This window comes from Xyrauchen texanus, chromosome 45 (assembly GCF_025860055.1).
Source record: "Xyrauchen texanus isolate HMW12.3.18 chromosome 45, RBS_HiC_50CHRs, whole genome shotgun sequence".
Taxonomy (NCBI): Eukaryota; Metazoa; Chordata; class Actinopteri; order Cypriniformes; family Catostomidae; genus Xyrauchen; species Xyrauchen texanus.
The window spans coordinates 24542146-24568767 of NC_068320.1; the positions used below are offsets into that span (position 1 = coordinate 24542146).

Sequence of the window (26622 nt, forward strand, 5' to 3'; positions counted from 1 at the left end):
AATAATGGCTCAGACTCATGATTTATAATGCTTTTACTACGGAAAATATTTATTTGCGTTGCAAAAAAGCAGGACAAAAACAAGGCAGTGTAATTGCAGGAGGGTAATTTCTCAGAGCCGAAATGCAATGAAAAGTGATTACAGCCGTAACTGTAATATTATTAAGACATACTGCAGGTATCTTCAAAGAGTGAGATTATTCATAAATCACTCATATACTATGCCACAACAAATACAGAAGAAATGGTCATGCACAGTCATATGCAAACAATTTTCCAACACAATCCAAACATCTGAACACATCAGGGCAAAACCATCTCCTTTAAAATGCACTTGTTTCCAGGATATAAAAGGGTTGCGGGCATGCTAAAAATAATAAATAACAGATCAATTCTATGGGGACACAGTGCAAGTAAGTTCACCACAAGCCCAGATGCTCATCGGTCCAGTGGCTGTCATAACTATTCATATAGAGAACACTAGACTTGTCAGGGAGCACCCTTTACCTCAGAAGAGCACAGGCAGGGTTTGGATGGTGGCCAGCTGAGGACAAAAAGAGCCATCTGTCCTGTTAAGACCTTATACCAAATAAAAGAGGACAACGTCATATGAAGGACTATGGAGCGCATATTCAAGGGATGGAAAGCGTCCATCCTTTTCATTTCATGTCCATATTGTCCCACTTTATTGCCCTCTATGAAAAACATCTCCATTGATATAAAACTCATTAACTCCTATCTCTCCCAGCAACTCTCCCCCACGTTACAATAGAGGATACAGCAAATATTTACAAATGACAAAAGTGAGACTACATATTCAGAGGAACCGTTTTTAAATGCTTTGGAAAGCTGCCACCTTCCAAATGTAAACGCCTTTTTTGTTCATGGGACTTTTAGCCTATTCTTTTGTCCAATTTGTTAACGTAGTCTGAATATTTACATTATTTTGAAGAATCTTTGGATACATGAAGAGAAAGACATTTTGAAGATCCTCTTTGATAGACATGCTACATGATACCATTATACCAGCACTACAGCCCGCATCATTGTGTAACTATGAAAATAGATGCAATTTCAATATATTATTACACATTCTCAGTAGCATGGGGCTAATAGGCAAAAAAGAAGAAAGAAAACAAATTAATAGCATTAAAATAAACTCAAAGCATATAAAAAGAAGAAATCAAAATCTGATATTCTGTTGGAATGGAATAAAATGTTGTTTTTGTTTTTTTGTATTTATCTTTAAAAAAAAAAAAAAAAGACATCCAAATTAAGTAAAACAATACTTAAAGTATATTTATAAATACAGAGCCTATCGCCCCGCCACTGCAGGGGAAAGGGAGAGAGGAGATTGGGGACGAGGACCAGCCAGGTTTCAGGACGTCTCATTGACGGTCCTCTCCAACTCTATCACTTTTGTGGTTTCGTTTGACCATTTATCTGACCTGCAAAAAGAAGGTAGAACGCGTTATTACGATTATAACATTTTAAGGAAGGAATAACTGACATCGGACCATTGAATTATTCAAAAATAACGCAAACCCTGAGGTGGTCATGCTTTCATGACACTAAGCGGAGTGGACATTACACCTTGGGTGGGCATTATTTTCCAATAATTCAACGGCCCACAATCAATTATCCCGCTTATACCATGATTACCACACCTTAAGACACCATTGAGGGTTTTATCACAAAATATTTTCTTGTTTTCATCCATAAAACAAGAAACTACTTTCTTCCGCCACAGATTTAGCATCATGTTTTGATACAGCCCGAGCCTAGTTCAAAAACGTCACTTTAGAACTAGCAACGGAGGATTGCGATGCTCGCGCTGCGCTTACTAAAGTAACAAGGTAGAGCGTTTGTGTGCATGTGTGAATGTGCGCATGAGCGAAAGCATTCAAGAAAACTTGGATTACCGGTGTCTCTTGTCAGCAGAAACATCTCTACAAATCGCCAAGATGTAAGTTTAAGTATACTTCTCAGTGTTGGCATTCTTATCTATACATAGCTTTCCCTTTGCTACACAACTGTTTTATTAAATTGTGTTTGTTCTTTTACAACGCTATGCATCAGGCTCCCGACTGGGTGTATTTTTTATGTGTGTGAACGTGTAGGTGACAAAGGGGGAGGGAGCGCGAGGGGGCGAATTACAATGAAACACTTGCACATATTAAAAGTTATTTTGGATCATTTAGAAACTGTTGTATTGATCAAGTCGCGGGGTTGCGGCTCATGTTGTTGGTCGTGACCCGAGTCTCTATGTGCAAGTGTGTGTATGTATGTGTGTCAGTGTGTGTGTGTGAGAGAGAGAGAGACAAGAGCGAAAGAGAGAGTACGAGGATTCATTAAAATGTGAAAATATTAAATATACTGAAAACTAAAAAAAAAATATATATATAAGATATTAAATTTTGAAACTATAATAACCCTGATCAGTGTTTCTAGTTAAAAAAATTTTTTTTGTTTTTCATAATTAAGGGATACTTTAGTACTTACTTTAATTTGATAACTATTTTACGTTAAAAATTGAACAGTCACATTTCTCAGGACGTCTATTTTTTTCACAATCAATCACAAAATTAATATTACATATTTAATGAAAAAGATTATAAAGATTTAAAATGTACAAATATGCAGTGTATTGAAATTTAATTTTTTCATTTTTATTTTATTCTGATTGATTTTAGGAGGTGGAAGATGTAAAAGTCATTACTTTTGATTTGATGAACAACGAAATGTGGATGTAGGACACAAACCTGTACTAGAGCTAACAGTCATGAGACTGAAAAACGAATGAAAATTAAAAAAGGACATAAAAATGCGAAACTGAACAGAAACCCTTTTTTGTCCCATGTGACGTCCACATTTCGTAATTCATCAAAACAACATTGGTCGACAGAAACGGCTGAATTTCCACATTACCTGTGTGAGTGCAGGTCTATAAGAATAGACTTTTGTGTTTCATTGGTGTTCATTAAAAGTGGGTGTGGCTCTGCTTCATGTGACTCCGCCTGTTCCTGTTTGTGTTGCTGTTCCAAACGCCAGGCTGCCATGACGTCAGCCTGCTGGTCCCATTCAGGATATTCTCCACCTAGCCCGATGAAATGGGGGTCATCCAGACCACCATGCTCCTCAAAGGCCAACAGGTTCCGAGATTTCACTGTGGAAATGAATAAACGTTAAACTGAAGATCAGAGCACCAAAAAACAAAGTCACAATAATTTGAATATGGGGAACTTAAAGTTTAGGTGTGTTCCACAGCTATTGTTATTTTTGTCCTTTTTGGAGCTAGACACATATGGTCACTCTAAAATAGTATAGTTTAGATAACATCTGCATGGAAATGTTCCTTTTGAATTCCACGTAACAAAATAACATCATACAGTTTGGAACGGTGTATGGGTAAATAAATAATGAACAAAATTTTCATTTTAGAATGAACTATTCCTTATAGGCTTTTTATAAATTGAGAGACTCTCTTTTCTGAGTGAATTCACAATCACACTGGCATCTTGCTAAAGCGGTGCATTAACTGGAGAAATGTGCGAGAGACAGATCAAAGATCAGCGATGATTAACCGATCACACTGCTTTTAAAGGCATGATAATTACTGCCACACTCGACCACTGATAATGACACTCCGGAGCTCAAGAGAGGAGCGCTGCACACTACAACCTCTTAATACAGATCCAAATACAGCCATTCCTCCATTCATTAGCAAAAGAGAAAACGAGATTAATCAGCACATTAGAGGAAGGACTGCAAACAGACACGTGCAGTGTGTGTGTGTACCTGTAGCGGTGTAGGACTCTTGTATGGAAATCTCTCTGGTCAGGCCTGTTTTAGTGACAGATGAACAGGGGCTTAAACCTTGGTAGAAACTCCCCAAAAACACAGAGAAACACAGGACCACTACCTGAAGAATAACAAAACAAAAAAAAGACATTGGGAAAAGGCATAACAGATGTCTACATATAGCAATGTCACATACACAAACACGTATATACTGTATATCCAGGGTAAACTCAACACTTGCCAAGCACCAAGTGTGCGTAAAATGACCTCATTAAAAGTTACTCTTCAGTGGCCGGTAAACAAAATACTGTAAGAATGATAATTTGACCATTGCTAATCTAATCTACACAATCAATTTAAATCAAACATATAAATCATCCACTAAAGTAAAAATGTTAAAGTAAAATTAAATAACCCCAAATGACAGCCAAGTGTGGCAGCAAGACAGTGGATAAAATCATGCAGATACGGGTCAGGAGCTTCAGTAAATGTTCACATCAACCATCTGAATGGGAAAAAAACATTTGATCTCTGTGATTTGGAGCGTGGCATGATTGTTGGTGCCAGACAGGCTGGTTTGAGTATTTCTGTAACTGCTGATCTCCTGGGATTTTCACACACAACGGTCTCTAGAATTTACTCTGAACGGTGCCAAAAAACATCCAGTGAGCGGCAGTTCTGCGGACAGAAAGGCCTTGTTGATGAGAGAGGTAAACTGAGATTGGCCAGACTGGTTTAATGCGTGGTTTGGTGCGAAAAGTGCAAATCAATCTCAGAACAACAGCAAAGGACCTTGTGAAGATGCTGGAGGAAACAGGTAGACAAGTATCTATATCCACAGTAAAACGAGTCCTATATCGACATAACCTGAAAGGCTGCTCAGCAAAGAAGAAGCCAATGCTCCAGAAGCACCAAACTACAGTTTGCAAGTGCCCAAGAGGACAAATATCTTACTTTTGGAGAAATGTCCTCTGGTCTGATGAAACAAATATTGAACTGTTTGGCCATAATGACCATCGATATGTTTGGAGGAAAAAGGATGAGGCTTGCAAGCCGAAGAACACCATCCCAACTGTGAAGCATGGGGGTGGCAGCATCATGTTTTGGGGGTGCTTTGCTGCAGGATGGACTGGGGCACTTCTGTTGCAACATCTCAAGACATCAGCCAGGAATTTAAAGCTCGGTTGCAAATGGGTCTTCCAAATGTAATGACCCCAAGGATACCTCCAAAGCGGTAGCAAAATGGCTTAATGCCAACAAAGTCAAGGTATTGGAGTGGCCATCACAAAGCTCTGACCTCAATCAGATTTGTGGGCAGAACTGAAAAAGCGTGTACGAGCAAGGAGGACTACAAACCTGTCTCCGTTACACCAGTTCTGTCTGGAGCAATGGGCAAAATTCCAGCAACTTATTGTGAGAAGCTTGTGGAAGGCTACCCAAAATGTTTGACCCAAGTTAAATAATTTAAAGAAAATACTACCAAATACTAACAAAGTGTATGTAAATTTCTGACTTCAGCTGTACTATATACAAAAAGTTCAGCTCTTTTACACACGTGTGTTTAAAAGTATTTAGCAGGGCGGTGGCAGAACAGCAGCAGGAAGTTCTCACCATGAGGCATGTGGAGGTCTGTGTGCCCGTCACTCTGCAGGAACGCGGGACCTTTCCTGCCACTACTGCCTGCAGCGAGTGCAGCTGCTGCAACAGAGACCTGTGGGACACACATTTAAATAATCAATACACCTCACTTTCCATATGATGAATAATTAATCATCAAATATTAGAATCTTTTGAAAAAATATGTGATGGGATATCAAAATATTTACTTCTTGTTAGCTAATTAAGAACATTTGGGAGTGGTGAAAGAAAGTGTAATGCAGAGTTTGAGGTTTGAACAAATGTGATATGAGGGTCTTACTTGTTGGTGCACTCAAGAGTTTCGACTTTCCTGCGCAGCTCATTGTTCTCACTAGAGCATGTCTCCACCCTGTGGACAGAGAGGGGAGTGCAATGTCATATGCTGTATTACTCCAAGGCTTATGGTAAAAATCTGAGAGAAAATCAGAGTAGGAAACAACTTTAATTTGCACTTTATAATACAATGCATTATGAGACTTACTTCTTTTCTAGAGCATCCATGTACTCCTTCTTTTTCCGGCGGCTCTCTTGTGCTGAAATCTGATAAGAAATATGTTTCTGACATTTCTGGACAACACTGACATGATTTAAAGTATGCATCTTTCACATTTCGACTAGAAAGGGTCTCAAGTCAGACACCCACCTTATTCTTGATCTTTCTGCGAATCTTCTTGAGGGCTTTCTCCTCAGATTTAGACAGTGGCAGTTTAGTAGGAACTGGGTATCCTTCAGCAATCAGTGTGCGTTTCTCCTCCTCAGTGAGCAGGAGAGGACCTGAACCCTGCAGTTTCTGTCAAAAGACATGAGATGAGACGAGACAAGGGTCACTTCAAAATGTCTGTCCAACATTTCCAGTCAGATGTAGCATGTGTTGTGCTCACATGTGGTGCTGTCAGCAGAGGAGAGTTTGAGAGAGAAGATGGGACTCTTGGCGCCACCTTGAGGACAGCAGGGGTCTGTGTTGGGCTTGCGGGGGCACAGGGGTGGACAGGGCTCTGGCTTCCCTCTGAGTCGCTGCCATGAGAGCTGGGAGGAGTGGGTGGCATCTGCAGAGACTCCAGCGCTAAAGAAACACAAAACGATCTTTATTTCCTAAAAACAAAGCTATATGACTACTATAACACTATAGTGAGATGTTTTACCTTTAGGTGTGATGTTTAAGAACTGATCCACCTCATGTGGCTCCAGCTTAATCTGAGGGCTGATACACTTACTGTCCTCCTTTACCTACAGAAACCAAATCACAAAACAGCATAACATTAGAATCTTACCCAATACAATCTCTGACTGTATGGTTGTTGCTGTGAGAGCATGCTGCTCACATTGGGTGGTTTAATCTGTGCAGTGTGAGGAAGGGTCATTGAGAGGGTGGGGTCACTCGCTGTAGTCACAGGCTCAGATGCTGGGCCCTCGGGTATCATTGTGAGGGTCAGTGTGGGCAGCAGGGTGGGCGGGCCACCCAGGAGAGGCTCAATCTTAAGCTCCCGATCTTCCTGCTCCATGGACCAATCATCATTGTCCGAATCACCTGGTGAAAGAGCAAGAGTCTTTATTCAAAGATGTGTTACCGTACAAATGCGACCATTCACATTTAATTTAGACAAGTTAAGCTAGTTCATGGAAGACAAAAATGTATTTCAAAGTATTATTAATTGTAGCCTTTAAGCCTTTATTTTTGGTCACACATTATACATACATTTTTGCATATATACAGTGAAATTTATTTGTTTTCACATATCCCATCTAAGCTGGGGTCAGAGTGCAGGGTCAGCCATGATACGGCACCCCTGGAGCAGATAGGGTTAAGGGCCTTGCTCAAGGGCCCAACAGTGGCAGTGCTCGGGCTTGAACCCCCGACCTTCTGGTCAGTAACCCAGAGCCTCAACCGCTGAGCCACCACTGCCCCTAGATAATGGTAACGGACCATTAACGGACTGTCTTTTAATACCTCACAGTCTCATTTTCGTTTGCATCAAATTCAAAATAGAGTTTACTCTTTGACGAAGGTAAGAAACATAATGCTATAAACTCTATGTAAAAAAACGAAATACATTCTCTTAAAATCTTACCAGCATCACTGCCAGGTTCTCCGGGTAGATGGGAGAGGGGCGACTGCGGACGCGAGTCTCCACACAGCGAGTAACTGTGCTCGGCCTGGATGTGCGGCGGCACTGGAGAGGCAGGGGTCAGTTCCTCCTCTGTGTCCATAGCATCACCACGCCCGGACAGGAACGGGTCACTTAACAACTGCCCAAACAAAGCCTCTTGAGACAGATCATCCAGGAGCTCAGTGAAGTGCTGCATAAAAAGAGAAGGAAGTTTGGGTTGATAACAGCCAGTCACCCTTAGGATATAGATTCATAACTGAGATAAAAAGGCTAAGGCGTGGAAAAATGACATGCTTGTTACCACAACTTGTTAAATACATTCTAATTGCAGACCATAAAACATGGCAAGGGAGCATCAGCACAATTCTTTATATTTCAGATTGTATAGCCTTGAGGAACAGACAAATCATGATAGCAAGCAACTATCAGAGTCAAACCTCTTTTTTCCCCTCATGCCCAGATCAGACAACTCATTCTTATCCTTCCATCTCTTGCTGAAGAAAGGGTTTGATCCAGGTTCAGAAATGACAGACAAGCGCCTCTGGCATTCCTTATGGTGCATTCCAACCAATTCACTCCTTTTACCCCACCCAAAAATTGTCCCCTCCTCTCAAACACGTTAGGACAGGTTGCAACACTTTAAAGCACCAAGCCCTTGGCAACTTTTCTTGCATCAAATACTTAACACAGCACTTGTGGGCAACAGATGAGTTTCCTTCATATTTTGTAGATTAGAATAAGTGCTTCTCAACTTTTCTCCTCAAGGGCTGTTTAATGAAGGCCAGAATACCAGGGTTAGCAGATACTGATATTGAAAGCTCTTCTGCATCATGGATCTTGCCAGCAACCTTGGTATAAACATTGGTATTTCACGCGCCACAATGTAAAAACTGTTCATACTCAAGGTTATAAATTTCCCACTTATCTACAGTTTAAATACTGTGGCGATAGAGCACAACAATCTGGTTCCAGGAAGTAAAAATCCCATAAAACATTTTCCCATCACTTTTGACCCTTTGAAGACAGACCTTCTGTGAGATCAGAGATTGTTTATACTGATTAGAGATTAATAGTGGAATTTATGGTGAAAAAGTACACTACACATGGTCATGAAGGGAAATAATCCACATATCAGAGAATTGCACCGAACAAAGCTCACCAAGAGAGCTTTGCAGCAACCGCCCACTCCAATGATGATGCACTGTAAGTGACACGACCGAGTGGATTCTCCCTACACTATAAAACTACTTACATTTTTGCATATTTCTGAATATTTTGCCATTAAATTAATATATATAGCTTATATAAATCAACAACTTTAATGATTGTTTCAACTTTGTCATTGTGCAGAGCCAATGACATGCAGTTGTTTTCGCATATCCCAACTAAGCTGGGGTCAGAGCATAGGGTCAGCCATGAAACAGCGCCCCTGGAGCAGAGGGGGCCAACAGTGGTATCTTGGCGGTGCTGGGGCTTGAACCCCCGACCTTTCGGTCAGTAACCTAGAGCCTTAACCGCTGAGTCACCACTGGCCAAAGAAATCAAAGAAGGCTAAAAATACTAACAAAAAACGTGGGCGGGCACTTCTGCACTCATGACAATAGTTGACCTGGAAGAAAAAATGACCTTAGAATACATTTTACGCTTATGCCCGCAACACTGCGAATTCAATGCACATGCATTGTGTTATTTGTATCAAAACATTTCAAGTAACAACATATGAAATCACACCGCAATAATGGTGAAATTATGCTGGCAGGAGCACTGTGCTTGAAAAACTGCTCTTTCAAAACAGACTGGTCTCCATCTGCATAGATGAGTCAGAGTACAGACAGCTCATCTGCAGGAAGAGTGTTTTCCAGCTCTGAGACTGAGACACTAATACAAACTACTGTCTCCTATGTATGCATCTGAAAGTAGTCATGTATGGCACACTATGCAGTTCTCTAGTCTCAGCCAAATAACAAAGCTTTGACTAGCAGAGACTAAAACAGGTCATGAAAGCACAGTGTTGTTAAAGGAAAAGTCCAGGTTCAAGGAAGCGTTTTTGTTCGTTTTATATAATAACTTTCATAACTAATAATTTTTAAGCACAGGCCATTTCATTATCAGTGATGGGCTGTAGCTTCGGTAGATTTAGTGAAGCTATTATCTTAACTACATTTCTGAGTAGCGAGGTGGTAGCTTTACTAGTTTATAAATCAAGCAGCTTTTCAGTAGTGAAGCTATATTTTTGATTGGGTAACGCGTAGCTTTGACATCACACTGGTGTTTACTATCGCCAGTTTTGAATCTGAACTAAATATGTCCGATTCACAAACAAATCGCTAATCTGAGTCGGTCCTGGCGTGTGAATTGGTCACACGCCAGGGTTATATTGGGATTTCTGAGGTGGGGGAAACTCTAAAATCGAGTTATGTCGCAAGAGTGAAGCATAATGAGCTTGAAATATTTTTTAACAAATACACTCGCTAAATAGAGACAGAATGTGTCAAGGGGATCAAACAAAAACCACATGGGAGAATACATTAAATGGGATGGATTGACAAAAAAGCATTTTTTTTTAATTTTCTTTTTAGAATCAAAGGTGCTGGAATGTCATTCCGGAACGTACCAGCCCAATTTAACCCCTGGTCACATGTTATAGCAAAGCAGTCATCAGTTTGCAATACAATCTGAATGACACAGAAAGCTCACAGGCATGCTGCGGAATCATTTGGTGTGCGCCATCACTTGCCAACATGCTCACAGAATATTTTAAAATACAGAAAATTAAGATAAGGCTGGTTGCAGAGGATCTACAATCAATGGTATCCAAACCTGTATGTGCATCCCATCTTTTGCCAGTGATGGAGGTCTTTATTAAGTTTTATACCATGTATGCAGCTTGAATGACTTAGTAGACTTAGTAGCCTACACGAAAACACCAAAAAGTACCATGGCATTACCATGTTTTTTTTAACATGTACCACTACCTGGGAGCACCATGTTAATACAGTGGTATATGAATAAAGTAATCATATAGTGAAATACCATAGTAGTACCATGGTATTCTTTGAAATACATTGAAGCACCATGTACATTAAATTGTATATGAATGTGTTAATCATATTTACATTTATATGCATAATTATGGTAATTGTATCTCAAAGTACCATGATATTACCATCTGATACCATCAAATATCACATTGTTATGCTCCAGATGTACTCACTCACACACTCACACACACACACACTCACACACACACACACACACACACACACACACACACACACACACACACTCACACTCACACTCACACTCACACTCACACTCACACTCACACTCACACTCACACTCACACACACACACACTCACACTTTTTGGAGTAGCTTGCCCAACACTGTTCATTATGTATGTACAAGTTAGTAAGCAATTTTATCAAACTAAATCATTTAACGGTTATGTCTTGTAGCTATACTGTACAGTACTTCTGACACAATGTGTTTTTAAGCATTTATGGACTGGCCCCATTTACTTCCACTGCCTTACTGTCTGTAACCATTCTTTGGAAATAGGGATGCACGATTTGGGAAAAATGTCATATTGCGGTTATTAAAGTTAATATTGCGATATTCGATTGCGATATAATAAACAAAAAGGTATCATGAGTCAACTTGCTTGGTTATCAAGGAAAATGCACCAATAGATTACTGATAATGCTGAAATGTGTATTTTTCAACTCAAACATACAAACTAGCAACAACAACTATAAATGCACTGTGTTTTCAAATTAAAATATTTTTACAAAACTAAATATATTTGCATTACTGCAAACTTGTTATTTTCTCAATATTACACCTAAATAAAATTGAACAATAAATAAGAACATACAAATTTTCACGAAAATAAGATTGTCTAAACAAACAGGGACATTTAAGCAGGATGTAACATGTACTTTGTATAAACTCTTTTGAAAAGGAAACTGGATATAAAAGTGTGGTTCACTTAAACGTATGTGTGTGTGTGTGTGCGCACACTTTATTGTTGTTGTAATTTTAATGTTATTTTTCACATAAGATTGATCTTATGATTATCTCTTCAATGATGCAACTCGTTGCGAGCTGCAGACAGCGAGGGTGAGAGACGAGTGTCTCGTGTTAGAGGGCTCATCAGCCGGCAGAACTTTAAATCTCCCGGTCTCGACTCTCGCTCAGATTGGGTCACTTCCGCGACTGGTTGAAGCAGATCTGACTGCACAGAGAATTACAGTTTTGGAGTTTGAGCTTATATACATGTCATACTCGCATATTATATTAACTTTAATTATTTATGAAATAAAGACCAAGCTGTGATCTGAGTTTCTGTGTTATTTTTTCTGGCCCCCAGTTCAGTATCGGTCTGCTCGGCATCCATCTTCACCCGATTTCCACGCTGAACACCGGAAACTCACATGACCACACGTACCACTCCCTTAACTGAGAATAACTGGTCATCTTTTTAATAGCGGTGTAGAAAATGGGCAAACAGCTCTCAGAGAGAATGGGCTGTCACGTCCACACATGCACTTATTTATTTAATAAAATCGCAGCATTTGCCGTCATATAAATCGCACAGGCTGACATCGCGATTGCGATATGATTAATCGTGCAGCACTATTTGGAAATTAACATTATGCCAAAAATGAAGCTTAACTTGCCTTGAACATTTCTTTGAACTGGAGAAATCATATGAGAGATAAACTATATAGTGAGAAAAAGCAAGACTCCAGCAAAGATGTTAAATGTAAAAGAGATTGTTTGGGATTAATAAAAGGAAACTGAAGTGGCAAAATATAATAAAAAAGGAGAAACTGAGTAAACTAGGAAGGAAGGAGGTGGAGTCAGGGATAAAATGGATAAAGGCCAGCGTGTGCGTTCAATTACAGTCTGACTCCGTCCCAGAGGTGAGCGAAGTCAAAAAACAGACATAGAGAATAGGAAAGAGAGGAGAGCTAAATGAACACACAACTGAACAAGGGAAAGGAGACATACACAACTAGAAAGAAAGCAAGGGAAATCATGTTTGTCAGAACTGACAAAAAGTTGGTCAGGAATGCCTTGTCCTAAATTTTCCACTTTGGTAACTCTTTAAGAAGCTCTGTCTGAAGTGTCCAGCCACACTTCACAAGGAACGGTGAGACAATGTCTGGACTTGCGAGAAAAATGCATGCACATCCCAGGCCTTCTCACAGAGTCTGTCTCCCCCAACACATTAAAAATCAAATCACACCAGAGTATGTGTTCTTGTGAAAAGTGCTTTGAGGAGGCCTCGTTTGAACTTGCGTGAACTCCATGTTCAGCAAAACACTGGTCTTTCTCAGATTCGACAAAGTTTGGTGTGCCTTTAATTAACTTAAAACCTTTTCTTCAGCCCAAAATTCTGCCAGAACAGATTTAGCAAGCATCCATTGGCGATTCAAAAGCCAGTTGAGGTGAATGCGCCGTATGACATGGTGGAGTGATCAACCTCAATAACATATGGATTTAACAGCACTGAGTGTTGTAACAGCAGGCCAAATCAGGTCACGAGTGGGTGAAGCTGCCGGGGTGAGTGACATTACATGCCACAGTTGACATCGTCTGAATGCATTTGAAGTAGTTGTTCCTGTTTCACTCCAATTCACGCATAGTGGAGTCATGGCGGTAGAGTTAATATGCTTTCTGTGGATCTGTGGATAGTATGCAATTACGTTTGACACTCTGAGTTTGTGGTTAGATGAATATGATGATTGCTGTAATTGCTGGGTGTTGACTGCTCTCAAAGAGGAATATAAGAGACTGTTCACTCCAATAGTAGAAGATAGATGAAGATTGACATATTTTTTCAGTGGTTTAATGGGTTCATCACTGCCCAGTGCATGGTCTACAACCAGTTCCCTCACAACAGTGGCTTTGAAGCTTGCCAAGTTCCAAAGGTGTTTTAAAAGGTGTTTGTCGGAAATAGAGAATGGAGACTTAAGGCCAAATATACTTCGGTTTTCCATGAACAAGTTGCAATGGCCAAAGACCTCCAATTAAGGTAATATTTACACCAAATGCTTTTGTGTCCATCCACACAGTTTTCCAATTGTTTTTCTATGTAAACGTGCTAGATGGAGGTCCATGTTCAATCAACAGCATTCAAGTAAATTAAACTAAAATAAACTATATGGTTGTCACAGCGTTGCATGTTTAATTCAGTAAGTGACGTACAGTTCAAATATTGCGCAAAAAAGTCATAAAGAAATATTGTGGGTTCAATAAATATTATTGCAGCATTTGTGGGATAATGTTGATAACCACAAAAATGTATTACAACACTTTGTCACACTGTTTTCTTTAAAAATAAAATACAATTGAGGATACAGTGCAGAACTTACAATAGAAATAAATGGGAACTTGTGCATTATTTGAGAGGTAAAGTTGTTCAAATCGTCATTTGTGGTGGTACATCATTGCAACGAAGTTGTATAATTGGATATAACTTTACACAGAAAGGTTAGTAAGTGATTTTATGACACTAAAATTATGTTAACAGGCATGTTGTTTACATCTTGTGGCTATAGTTTTGAAAACACGGATTGGCCCCCCATTCACTTAAAATGTAAGTCAAGTCAAGTCAAGTATATATAAATCATAAAATAAATAAATAAAACTTTAAATGCAGCATCATGTATTTATCCATTTCAAACTATTCAATAATCTATTCAAAAGCTACAGAATAAAAATGTGTTTTTAAAGAAGATTTAAAGATGGCTAGTGATGTTGCTGACCTCACATGGAGAGGGAGACAATTCCATAGATTTCGACCAATCACAGAAAAGGCATGATACCCTTAGACCTATAGTGGCAATGAGGAACCCTCAATAAAAGTTGATCAGAAGACCTGAGAGCTCTGGTGGGGGAGTAGGGATGTAGAAGGTCATGGATATATTGGTGCCTTGCAGACATCAATCAGAATTTTAAAATCAAGCCTGAATTCACAGGAAGCCAGTGTAGAGATGCTAAAACTGGGAAAATGGGATCTCTCTTTCTTGACCCTGTTAAAAATCTAGCTGCCACGTTTTGAACTAGCTGCATGCAGGAAAGTGCCGTTTGGGGGAGACCAATGTACAATGAGTTACAATAGTCTAACCTTGTTGTAATATGTGAGTAGATTACAATTTCCAAGTCTTTATGGGAATGAAAATGTTTTATTTTAGCGATAGATCTCAGGTGGAAAAAGCTACCCTTGACAACAGCACTGATTAATAAATTCATAGGAGTCTAAAATCACTCCAAGACTCCTCACATGATCTTGTATTTTTAAAGACAGATGACCTAACTGGGCAACCAGGCCAGGTAAGGAGGACTTGGAGGAACCTGAAATCAGAACTTCAGTATTGCTTTTATTTACCAGTAAAAAAATAGTTTGCCAGCCAATGTTTAATATCTTTGAAGCAATTTAGGGCCTTCTCAAATGAACAATTCTTGTCTACACTCACTGGGAAATAAAATTTTTAATCATCAGCATAACAGTGATAAGATATGCTGTACTTCTGGAAAACAGAGCTCAGAGGAAGCATATACAGTGAAAATAGCCAGGGTCCTAAAATTGACCCTTGAGGGACACCACACTGTAACTGTGCCGACATAGAAAAAAATGACATAAATTAACAGAGAACGTCCTTTCTTTTAGATAGAAGGAAAACCACTGGAGGCCCATCCCCTGGATGCCAACAATATAAGACGATTGAGAAGAATATTGTGGTCGATAGTGTCGAACGCGGCACTGAGATCTAATAAAACTAAGACGACAGGTGAACCTGAGTCCATGGAGAGTAAAATATAATTACTGACCTTCAACAATGCAGATTCAGTGTTGTGCAAGAGTCTGAAAAATATATATAAATAGATAAGTATATAAATAGTATATAAATGTATTTAGATGGGAGTAGAGCTGCAAATAAACAACTCTCTCCAATATCTTAGAAATAAAAGGCAGTTTGGAGATAGGTCTGTAATTGTTGGGTATTGCCAGATCCAAACAATTTTGTAGAAGGATGTAGAATTGCATGTTTAAAACTTCTTGGAACAATGCCACTTGCTAATGAGCTGTTAATTATAGTTGTCACACTGGAACTGAAAGTCATGAAAACATCTTTAAGAAGGCGCAGAGAAAGAATATCCAGCTTGTAACTGGAACACTTCATCTTAGAGACTACATCTGCTAACTGTTCTGACGTTAGAACAGGGAAGGCATTAGTGGTGGATCAAATTGTCCAGGTACAAACGCACCTTTAATCTGCTCAATTTTGTGATTAAAGTAGTTTTAAAATGTTTTCACAGGTCTCTAGGGTGGCATCCAGAAAACCATTTTCAGTTGGTTACAAAACAGAATCAATTATTTTGAACAATACTTTTGGGCAATTTGCATTATAAGAGATTAATGTAGAGAAAAACTCTGCTTTCGCTTCCCACCTCTCTGATAGTTAGATAAACACTCCTTTAAAATATCATAAGAGACCTGACGCTCGTCTCCACTTGCGCTCTGCTTTTCTGGACTCTTGTCTGAGAGCATGGGTGACATCATTTAGCCAAGGCTGTGAAACACACTTAATTCTCTTTGGCCTAATCGGAGCGCCATTATCAAGTGTAAAAGCACAAGATTTATTGAAAGCTTCAACCAATGACTCAGTGTTGAGTTCAGCTAAGACATCATCTGTGAAATGAGTTAGATAAAATTCTGAAAACAGATTGGCAGTAGACGAGTGAAGTGTGAATGGACCGGGAGTGACGTAAGGGCTGAGAAAAAATAGGGAGAGGACAAGTAGATACAGACTTGAACATTATTGAATAATGGTCAGAAATTCCAACATCTAAGACCTCTAAGTTGGATACTGAAAGACCATAAGAAAACACAAGATTTAATGTATGACCCATATTGTGAGTAGGACAATTGACATGTCATAAAAAATTTTAAAGACTCAGTGAGGGAGATAAATTAATTTATCAGAGGTTTTGATGGACAGCATATGTGAATGTTAAAATTCCCAAGAATCAGGAGTCTATCACAACGAGACACCAGTCCAGAGAGAAAGTCCGAAGGTTAATGGATGAAGTTCTTATTAAATCTGGGAGGTCTGTACACAAGTGCACAGAAAGCAGGACCCAAGACGTCAATCTTAATAATTGGACCTCAAAACTGGAATATATGTCCATAGGTAGTGTCCTGCATTTAAAAGTGTTTCTACAAACAGTAGCAACGCCACCTCCTCGTCCTGAAGTCCGTGGGGAATTTAAAAAGTCACAGCCTGGTGGTGTTAGATCCACCATGGCCATTTGTTCGCCAGTATTCAGCCAGTTCTCAGTGACGAATAAAAGTTCTATTGATCGTGATATAAAATTAATTCAGAATAAAAGATATGTTTGATACTGATCGTGCATTAATGAGGACCATCTTAATAGTGGTAACATCTGTGTTTTGCAGTGAAATAAAAGATGTGCGTTTCAGCAATCTAAGAATATCAAAATTGACACCCCACTTCATGTCACTTTCACCAGTCGGAGGGCGACAGTGTGAAGACCAGATGGCCGTTATGTGATGGTTGTCAGAGGAATCAGTCTGTAATCTGCAGGGCTGTTGGTGTGGTGACGTGCGATTCCAAGTGCAGCGCAATGATCGTATACTCTGTCTGACAGGCGGGCCGAGGAATTAAAATGGCGTAAATCCAGAGATGAGCGGAATGAAACCATGTCGGAAAAAAAGATGATTGTGTGAACCTGCAGACAAGCAGGGAGCTCTCCGCTGAAACTGGCGAGGGCCAACAGCAAAACTCCAACAGGCCAAGATGGGCAACAGAAGGTAAATTCAAAGTCCACGCGCTCCAGCACCACTGGACATGGACGATGGACAGGGAATTAAACAGCCTATTTAAGACTGCATGTAGCAGTCCCGGTGAAGACCAATGGTGAGTATAGATGTGTTTATTTCCTTTGAGGTAATCCATTCAAATTTCCTGAGGTGTAGCATTGATTTCAAAACAAACCAAAAAGTCAATAGTCCCTAAGATTGTCCATAAAAGAGAAGCATATAACTTGATTTCCTGAGGTTGCTCCAGCAAAAAGCCACCAAAACAAAAGCATCTAAAAACATTGAAAAGAAGCCGGAGAGCAGCAGCAGACAAATTATGCAAACATTCACTCTACCGGAAGTCGCAGTATCAGACAAAACGATGGAATCGTCTCACTGTAACCCAGATTGAGAATTATGAGATATAGTATTCCACACAGTGTGTTTCATTGTATACTGCATAGGTAAATGTAACAGGTTAAATCTTCACATTAAAACTTAAGAAGTATGAGTAGTATGGTAATATGCCATTTCGAACATGCTTGGGTTAGATACAGCCTACTCAATCAACACTCCTCATCCAGCTGGTTTGGGAGAGAAGGCTTCTTTGACCATAGTTTGGAATGGGGGTATAGAACATGTGGTTTTATTTGGGGGAAGAGTACAGCAATCTGACTCTGAGTTTCTGCCCAGCTGGAGAGTTTTGGACACCTAGAGAGAGCTGCTCCTCTGGTGATGGCCGGGATGTTGGGGGTTGCGCTGGAAGTCTGGTGGAATTCTGAAAGCAGCTTGTAATTGTTTTCTCCTCACAGGGCTTTGAATGCGTTTGAACTAAAAGTGGACGCAGTGCTAGATGACGCAACCCTCTCTTTAAGCAGCAAAACAGATGTGTGGACAACGCAAAACCAACAAACACACACGCTGGGGCCGAAGATCACATTGCTTGTGAGGATGTACCTTGTGCTTACACACTATCGGATCTGACTCACTGATATTACCGAGTAGAAATCAATTTACTTTGGACTGGAACGCCTAACTCCAGTCATTCATCACAAGACTTATCTTAGACAGAGACGAGCCAACGAGTTTAAGATCTTAAACAACAACACTCAAAATTCCAACCTGCTGATTTTGGTTGCTTGCCATGACTGACCAATCTATTGTGATATTGTACAAAAACAAGGCCTTGTTCTTTATCTATGCTTCTGATTGCTAAATAGTGTTATTCTATTGGCAGCAGTCAATGTTATGTGACATTTATCTGAAGTTCCGAACCTTAATGCAAACACTGGAGGCCTTGTCTGTCCTTTGCATTTTGGATCACATCATATTGAACCCTCTCTGACCCAAATTCAGTGTCAGCCTGCCTGGTCAAGCCATCTGTAAAGATGCCGTTTACGTCCCTGGGTTGGGTACAGTTGTATGATAATGTTACTTTGAGGAAACTTACTTTATCACACCACACATAATCTAAGTGCTACAGTGGAATTCAAAAGTGAGGATCAAGAGCTGAAAAAAGAAAAGTTAGCTTATTAAAACATAGAAAAGTTGCTTATCCTAACGTTCACATTCTAAATCTTGTTTGTGCACAGAAAAACCCAACAGAAGTCCCAAGTGTTTAATTCATGAGTCACCCCAGCTTGCCAGAAGGCATTTCAAATTTGCCTCAGCTGTTTGGGCTAAGCATAAAATGTGGGCCATCGCTACTGCGGTTATAGTTTGTATCAGTTGAAAGAGGCCTGAATACCGACTGTGTTTTAATTTCACAAGAAGATCAAACACATACAGCAAATGTCAGGGTCGTGCCATGCCCCCCCCCCCCCCCCATATAAATAGTTGAGGTGCTAGAAATGTAGTGGGTGTCCTGCAACTCCAAGGGTCCATGAAATGACTCCACTGTAATTAACATCTGGCAAATATTGACCTCAAAAGGAAGTAAACAACCAGTCTTTGCTCTTTATGAATAGGCACAGAGTTAAACCAATACAGAATGAACATAAAAACACCCATCTCAAATACACTGAGAATTTAAATGTAACCTGGGCCACAATTCCTAATTTTACCTCCCGGGAAGATGGAAGACTATTTACTTTAAATTATAGTTACAGAAAAGACGAAATGCAATTTGTTTAATTGTTGCCATATCAAGATTGTGTAGATAACAAAACTGCCAAAAATATTAATTGGAAGATATCGACAAAAGTTCACTTTAAAGTAGCAAAAGTAAAAATTCACATGAAAGTAAATTTTCATCTCTGTTTTTACTGTTTATTTAAAATGAGGCAAACTTGGTATCATCTTAATCTCCAATCTTTTAACTAGCATCTTACATAGTCTTTTAATTCTCAGATAGCCAGCAGAAGTGACCAGCCAGGTTTAAATCCCAGTTGCGCTGACAGGGCACGTTGTAACTTACAACTTACAATGTGCCCCAGTTACAAAAATCTATATGCAAATCCATGCAGTCAGATATGTAATTTACATAATTCCCCTTAATGTGTTTGTGTGCTTTGTAATCAATCCATGCATTATTTCGGTCAATGCTGTGGCTTTGTTGTGCATTTATTATCAAGTGTCAAAATTATTGCTATATTATATATGACAAAGTTAATAAATGGCTTTTATTGACATGAAAATGTTGTTTATCTTCTAGGCTTTTTAATTACATCAGATACAGTTGTTAGAGGGGGATTTTAAGCTGTTATTTGGTCTTGTTACAATGTGCCCCTCACCTGTTACAACATGCCCCGTCTATGGTACATTTACACAAACGTAAGAAAACCAAAAAGTGTTAGTGCCCCGCTCTCCCCTAACGATAGAAAAATTATTTAAATGTTTAATTCAAGTTAAGTTCAATCAACAGCATTTGTGGTATAATGTTGATTTCCATAAAAATATGTATTAGACTCGTCCCTCCTTTAAATTAAACGTTAAAATACACACGCTTTCATAAGTATCGCCAGATGACGTAAACACATACATGTTAAATTGATTCAGTGTGATAAAATTGCTTACTGACTTTATCCAAGCAAAGTTTTATCCAATACCAGGATTATTGCATTTCATTGTTAAGACAACAAAGTATTAATACTGGATATACAGTAACTTTTCACAGATCTGGTTAGTAAGTAAAAAAAAAAGCTTATAAGGAGACAGCACCCCCCACCCCGGTCAACAGATACAATGGGCGCAAAAGTTAGTGTCACATACATACTCAAAAATGGGTAGTTGTGCCCCTGTGTTCATGTCTTGTGGTGATACTTAAATAGGGTAATATTTTAATAATTATGGACTGGCCCCATTCGCTTCCACTGTACACGCATTCCTGTAACTGTGATTCAACTGTGTGTAACTGTGTGGGGGGTCAGATGCATCACAATCTTAATTTGAGGGATCTCTATATCGATTCTTAAAGTTCAAGATCTATCTTTTACTCTATGTGCAACCCTCCACTACAATGAGAGGAAATCACTCGCATTTGCAAGCCAAATTTTAGCCAAGTGTCCCAAAATATTTTACTGGTAGTGTAAAAAGGGGAAAGCACAAGCTTCCCACAAACAGAATAACATGATAGACAACACCAAACCCACGGCTCATTGACAAATTCTGAATCAATGCCTTTGCTGCCACAGAAAACTAGGTTCTCATGTAATTTTATACTCCCAAAGCTAATAACCTTACAACAACACCCATAGGTTAGTCCCTGAGGGATGATAACAGTAACTGGCGAGTGCAAGAAACCACAAGATCACGATATTCAATGAGAAAAATTAGACTTGGTAATGTGTAGAGAATGGGTGTGTGCAGGCCCAGGCTCAAGTTGCAGCTTATACAAACCACCCTTTCAGAGCAAAAAAGCAAGAATGTGTATCGCAGAGTGATGTAGCCTGCAAGAATGATGGATGCTGGATAACTTAGAAGCCCCGCCCACCCTGAGAACAGTCCAAGCTGTGTCCACCCAATGCACAGAGAGCTGAGAGAAGACAGCCAGCTCTGTGAGCAGAGGCCCGCTCATGTCAACCACACTGTGCACAAGAGGGTTTCTCAATGCAAACAGACTTGTCCCCTCCCAAAACCACTCATCGCCGACACACCATCGTAAAGATTTTTATGATGTAGTCAATAAACTCCCATTATAATTTCATTATTTAAATTTCAAAATTCAATGTCTATAATTGTTTTTATTGTCAACTAAATTGATATCTAAACAACCTGCAAAATTAATATTCCACCACACTAATCCTTGGTACAATTGAGGACAATAAAGTGTGCAAATATAAACGAATGAGTAAGAGCAACTTAAGCTAAACGTCCTTATTTGGTCAGCACGCAACTTGTGTTCCCCTCCAACAGTCCCACAAGACCTTAAACACATGAAGTCTGTAACACAAACCCAGATGATGTGAGGCTACCTTCCTTTACTGGTTTTTATAACCAGGCATGGTCTCTACTGGCAAGACAGATTACTTATTTTCTTAAGATATCTTTGTCAAACAACTCTTTCTTTCTTCTCTGCTACATACTTTGGGGAAAAAAGTGGCATACCGTTCCTATTGAATCCATTGTGTAGATTTCTATGAATGCTGTGAAGGTTAAAGAAACATTATTGTGCTATGACAGACTTTTTCATTCCATTCCTTCAAACAATTATTGTGTCATTGACTTGATATTTTAATCAGCAGATAACACTATCAAAATGCCAGTTTGAACAGGTGAGATCATCTGATACAAAAGGTAATCTCGTGAAACCTATTAAAAACATGTCTGGGTCATATTTCAGCCAAAAATCTAAAGAAATAAATAGTCATTTTTAGAACCATTAAGACATTTTAATGTAACATTATAATGGCATTACATGGCATTGTAATATATTCATGCCAATTAAGCACAATTTGCACCACATCACCGTGATGCAAATTCATCTACCTTGCATTGCTTTAATGCTGAAAAAACAATGAAATATTATTTTTATTGTAAAGTATTTATTCATAATTTTTTTTAATTATTGCATCACAGTAATGAGAATTGTTTTCAAAAATCACCATTCAGAATAATGCAAATGGCAAAGTAAAATGTTAGAATGTGCTTAATTGTCAATAAAATAATATCACAATGCACAAATGCCTGGATCGCCTGCTTGGAATGTCACGGACTGACCGTCATGAGTTGTGAATCAGAGGAACTTTTGATCCAGATCCTGAAGTTTTGATTCTGGCTGATAGAATACATGCTGCTCTGAAATGCGGACTGTTTAAATGACACTATGTTGCACAATGGTCTAATTGTAGTTACAAAAGGGCACGTAACAACAAAACGAACTGTAACTGGTCATTTACATGTCTCAGTCACTTCACATGCAAGCAGGGGATTCTCAGCATCCTCAAGAAACAAATCAGCCAAATGTCAAATTTTATCGGCCGATACCGATAATTAATAAAAATCTAAATATCGGCAGATTTTTGCAAGTTATCTGAGTTACCGTAGACTTTGTCAGCTCAAATATCCATTGACTTCTCTCATCAACAAGGAGTTTTCATTCGCAGAACTGCCGCTCACAGCGATTTGGACCGTGGCATGATTGTCGATGCCAGATGGGCTGGTTTGAGTATTTCTGTAACTGCTGATCTCCTGGGATTTTCACATACATCAGTCTCTGGAATTTACTCAGAATGGTGCCAAAAACAAATAAACATCCAGTGAGCAGCAGTTCTGTGGATTGAAACGCTTTGTTGATGAGAGAGGTCAACAGAGAATGGCCAGACTGGTACGAACTTACAAAGTCTACAGTAACTCAGATAACCGATCTGTACAATTGTGGTGAGAAGAATATAAGATGCGGGTTGGCACTGTTTTGGCAGCACAAGGGGGACCTACACAATATTAGGCAGGTGGTTTTAATGTTGTGGCTGATCGGTGTATATGTATATATATATATATATATATATATATATTCCTTGGCACTAACTAGTCTCCTAGCTCAGACAATGACTTGAGACAAAGACAGTCAACTGACTCGATTGGTAGTTTTAAAATCAGTAGTTTTGCACATCCTACATTTGACCACATCACTACCTTTTACCTGCAAATTATAGCCTATATTAAAGAGCGAAAACAAATTTCTTTTCAGACACAACTTTTCTTAATTTCTTTCTTAGAAAAAGGAGTTAACAATATTTTTTATCTTTTTATAAAAATGTTATATCAAAACATCAATTCACAATACTTGCAGAATTGCAATACATATTGAATTGGCTAGGAAATATCATTGTAATATATGTGGAAATTCCCAGTCCTACCATAAACCAAAAACAAAATTCATCCTGGCTTCAGCATGGCCAAGGCGGCACATCTGGTTGCCCCGAGGGCCCAGTCTGGAGTAGATATAAGGAGGAGAGCTAATGTTCTTTTCCAGGCTAATGGTGTTTTTGTGATTATCAGAGTTAAGAAATGCTGAACATGAACCACACTGAACTGCTCCCTAAGAATATCCTTAACCCCTATTCTAAAGGATGCAACCACACTTGGGATTATGCTTCCAGAAAAATGACATGGTGGATATTTTATTTTTTCATTGAACACAAAAGGAGATGTTAGGCCTAATGTTAGCCTCAGACACCCTTCACTATATTTAGCATCTTTTTTCCCCATTCTGCCCAACATCTCCTTTTGTGTTCCAAGGAAGAAAGCAAGTCATACGGCTTTGGAACAACAGAAGACGAAGTAAATGAACAGAATTTTCATTTTTGATAGAACTATCCCTTTAAGGAAGCACCCCACGCAGGAAAGTCACGAGTCACTCTTTCCAAGTATGCTTCCATTCTGCATCAAATTTAAAGAGTTTAAACTGAAATTCAAACCTGAAAGTCAACCCTGCAGAGCATGACAATGCAGCTGACTCAGAATGCAGAAGTTCACTGAAAATGGCCCAGATGCGAGCTGCATAACGATATTAACAGATGTACGCAACATGCCGAGCACACAAGGCAAGCTTCAAGGGAGCCTATGACTCTCCCAGGCAGAACTTTCAACTGAAAACAGTTTACATTGTTGTGTGGAATTCCATGTCAACAAAACCAGGGGAGTCAGTGAAAGTGAGGTAAACTGGGACGAAGAGACCAACGAGGTGGGGGAGCCAGTGTGTGTATGTATGGAGGGGGCTGATGGGGGACGCAAACAAAGACCCTGCTCTGTTCTAAAGGTGGAGGAGGATATGAACCATTCCTAAACCTACAAAGCCGATATAGTTCCCCTGGAAATGTGCATTAGCACCCAAATTCGCCACAATGATTTTGCCCGTTTATGATTCCCAGACAAACCATACTGCTTTGATGCTGTCTGGGAAGGCGTTGCATGATGCGTCTCATAATTGAATTGGGATTTCTGTTTGCAAACAGCTCGCAACATCCTAGCCGTCTTCCTTCATCTGTGAGGATTCTAAATTTATAGAGCCTTGTGAAACCCCTAATTAGCCAGCAGTCTGAAATACACCCATCAAGTCCAGGCCCCTTTTCTGCCCTTGAGCGAAACTTGGAACACAAACCTGTTATTACATAACTTGAAACAGCAGCTCCCCATCTCCAGAGTTCAAACATTATACACATTTCATTTTATCAAGGTTGATATTGTGATTTTATCAATCTTAAATCACAAAAAGGGGGTCACAAGTGGGCTTACCATGTAAAAAACCACCAAACATATGAGAGACACTGTAAAACCCACATATGTGTGGATTCATGCAAGGGCGTAGATTTGGCTTGAACATTGGGGTGGTTGCAGCGTAAAATATTTATATGTTTCCATTGATCATGGTATAAATATTTTGTAGATTCATGCATGCACCGTCTGAACTTTAACCCTTGGAGCCAAGAGAACCCAGAACTAAGGGCATTAGTAATCAAATGGAGTAATACTAACAAAGAGACGATCAAGTAAAAATACATTTTAATGACTTAATTTTGCATTGAACACTTTAGAAAATATTTGATGCATTCTGCGAGATCTGACAACTTGCAACACATCAAAACAGTAAGCATGGCACTCAACACTCGAAAACACATCGGATTTGTATCTAATATGGAAAGTTCCCACTTACAGTGCTGTATAACATGTTGTCGTTATCCCCGGCATCTGACAATTCACTGAGATTTCTGTCCCACTGTAAAAACGGCTCACCACTTTCCATTATTTCCATGCCTCAATCTGATCTGTAATATCTGGTCAAGTACTGTTGCAACGACAATATATCGTTTTACACGAAATTGTATCCGTCAAATGTCTCGACAGGTCGCGATTTGGCGTGAATTCCTCGCTGTCAGCGAAAAGTTGATAATAAGTTGCGCGTCTCGTCGCTAGTGTTCTTGGAGTGGTTACTCTGTGAGAGCGCTCCTCGGTGAGTTGTTACAATGTATCTTCTTTATACTTGTTTAGCGGCAACAATGTAACAAGTCGAATCGAACGTCGCGGATAAGTGCTATTTTAACTCCAGCTTTATTTTCCCTCAGCTTCCTTGAGAAATGTCGCCCCTTCACAGACAGTCAAGCAGGAATTTGGGGCGTGGAAATGATGGTAGTCGCAACATTTGTTTACAAAAGACAATTTGTGTAATACACTCATTTTAAAAATTTTTTAGATGTTCCCTAATAAGTACTTTTACATAGAGGTTTTCAAAGTGGATTTAAGGCACTATCCATAAATTTGACTTGAAAATACTAAACATTACGCTATGAGGGCCCGCCCTTGGAATACGTGCGGCAACCAATCAGATGAGCTGTTGGGTTTAAAGCTCATCGAGTTTATTAGATCACGGAGGACGGACAAACTGACTGACCAATTGGAGGTCGCTATTGCATGACTGACATGAAATTGCTCCAATTAACAAACCGTGTAAAGCCAAGAGTACTAATAAACTTTGTGTGTGTGTGTGTGTGTGTGTGTGTGTGTGTAAAAACCATTAATAATTAACTGTCACAGTTTAAATATAATAACAGATGTAGCCAAAAGTTAAAAATGCATTAGTGACTATGTTTTGAATATTTGTGATATTTTCACAAGTAACCATCTAGATAGAAATAAAGAAGAAAACAGGAAATTACAACTAGGACAATTAAAGCTCCAACATCAGGAGGTAAATTTGAAGTGAGTGAAACAATCTGGACATGGTAGGCATGAGTAGGTGTATTCATATTTTTACTGAAAAGGACTGTATACGTTTATGGAAACAAACATGGTAGTACAACAAATGG

General features: G+C 39.3%; 1 protein-coding gene across 1 annotated transcript; it reads right to left on the reverse strand.

The window, feature by feature from the left end:
- Positions 1-25929, reverse strand: creb3l2 (cAMP responsive element binding protein 3-like 2). The gene is made up of 12 exons (XM_052118528.1): positions 25473-25929; positions 7508-7736; positions 6761-6966; positions 6581-6665; positions 6320-6501; positions 6082-6228; positions 5920-5978; positions 5719-5787; positions 5412-5511; positions 3798-3921; positions 2928-3165; positions 1-1447 (listed from the first exon to the last, which is right to left on the reverse strand). Exons 1-12 carry the CDS (start codon positions 25569-25571, stop codon positions 1378-1380), a joined length of 1608 nt encoding a protein of 535 aa, XP_051974488.1. The 5' UTR covers positions 25572-25929; the 3' UTR covers positions 1-1377.
- Positions 25930-26622: the final 693 nt, after the last annotated feature.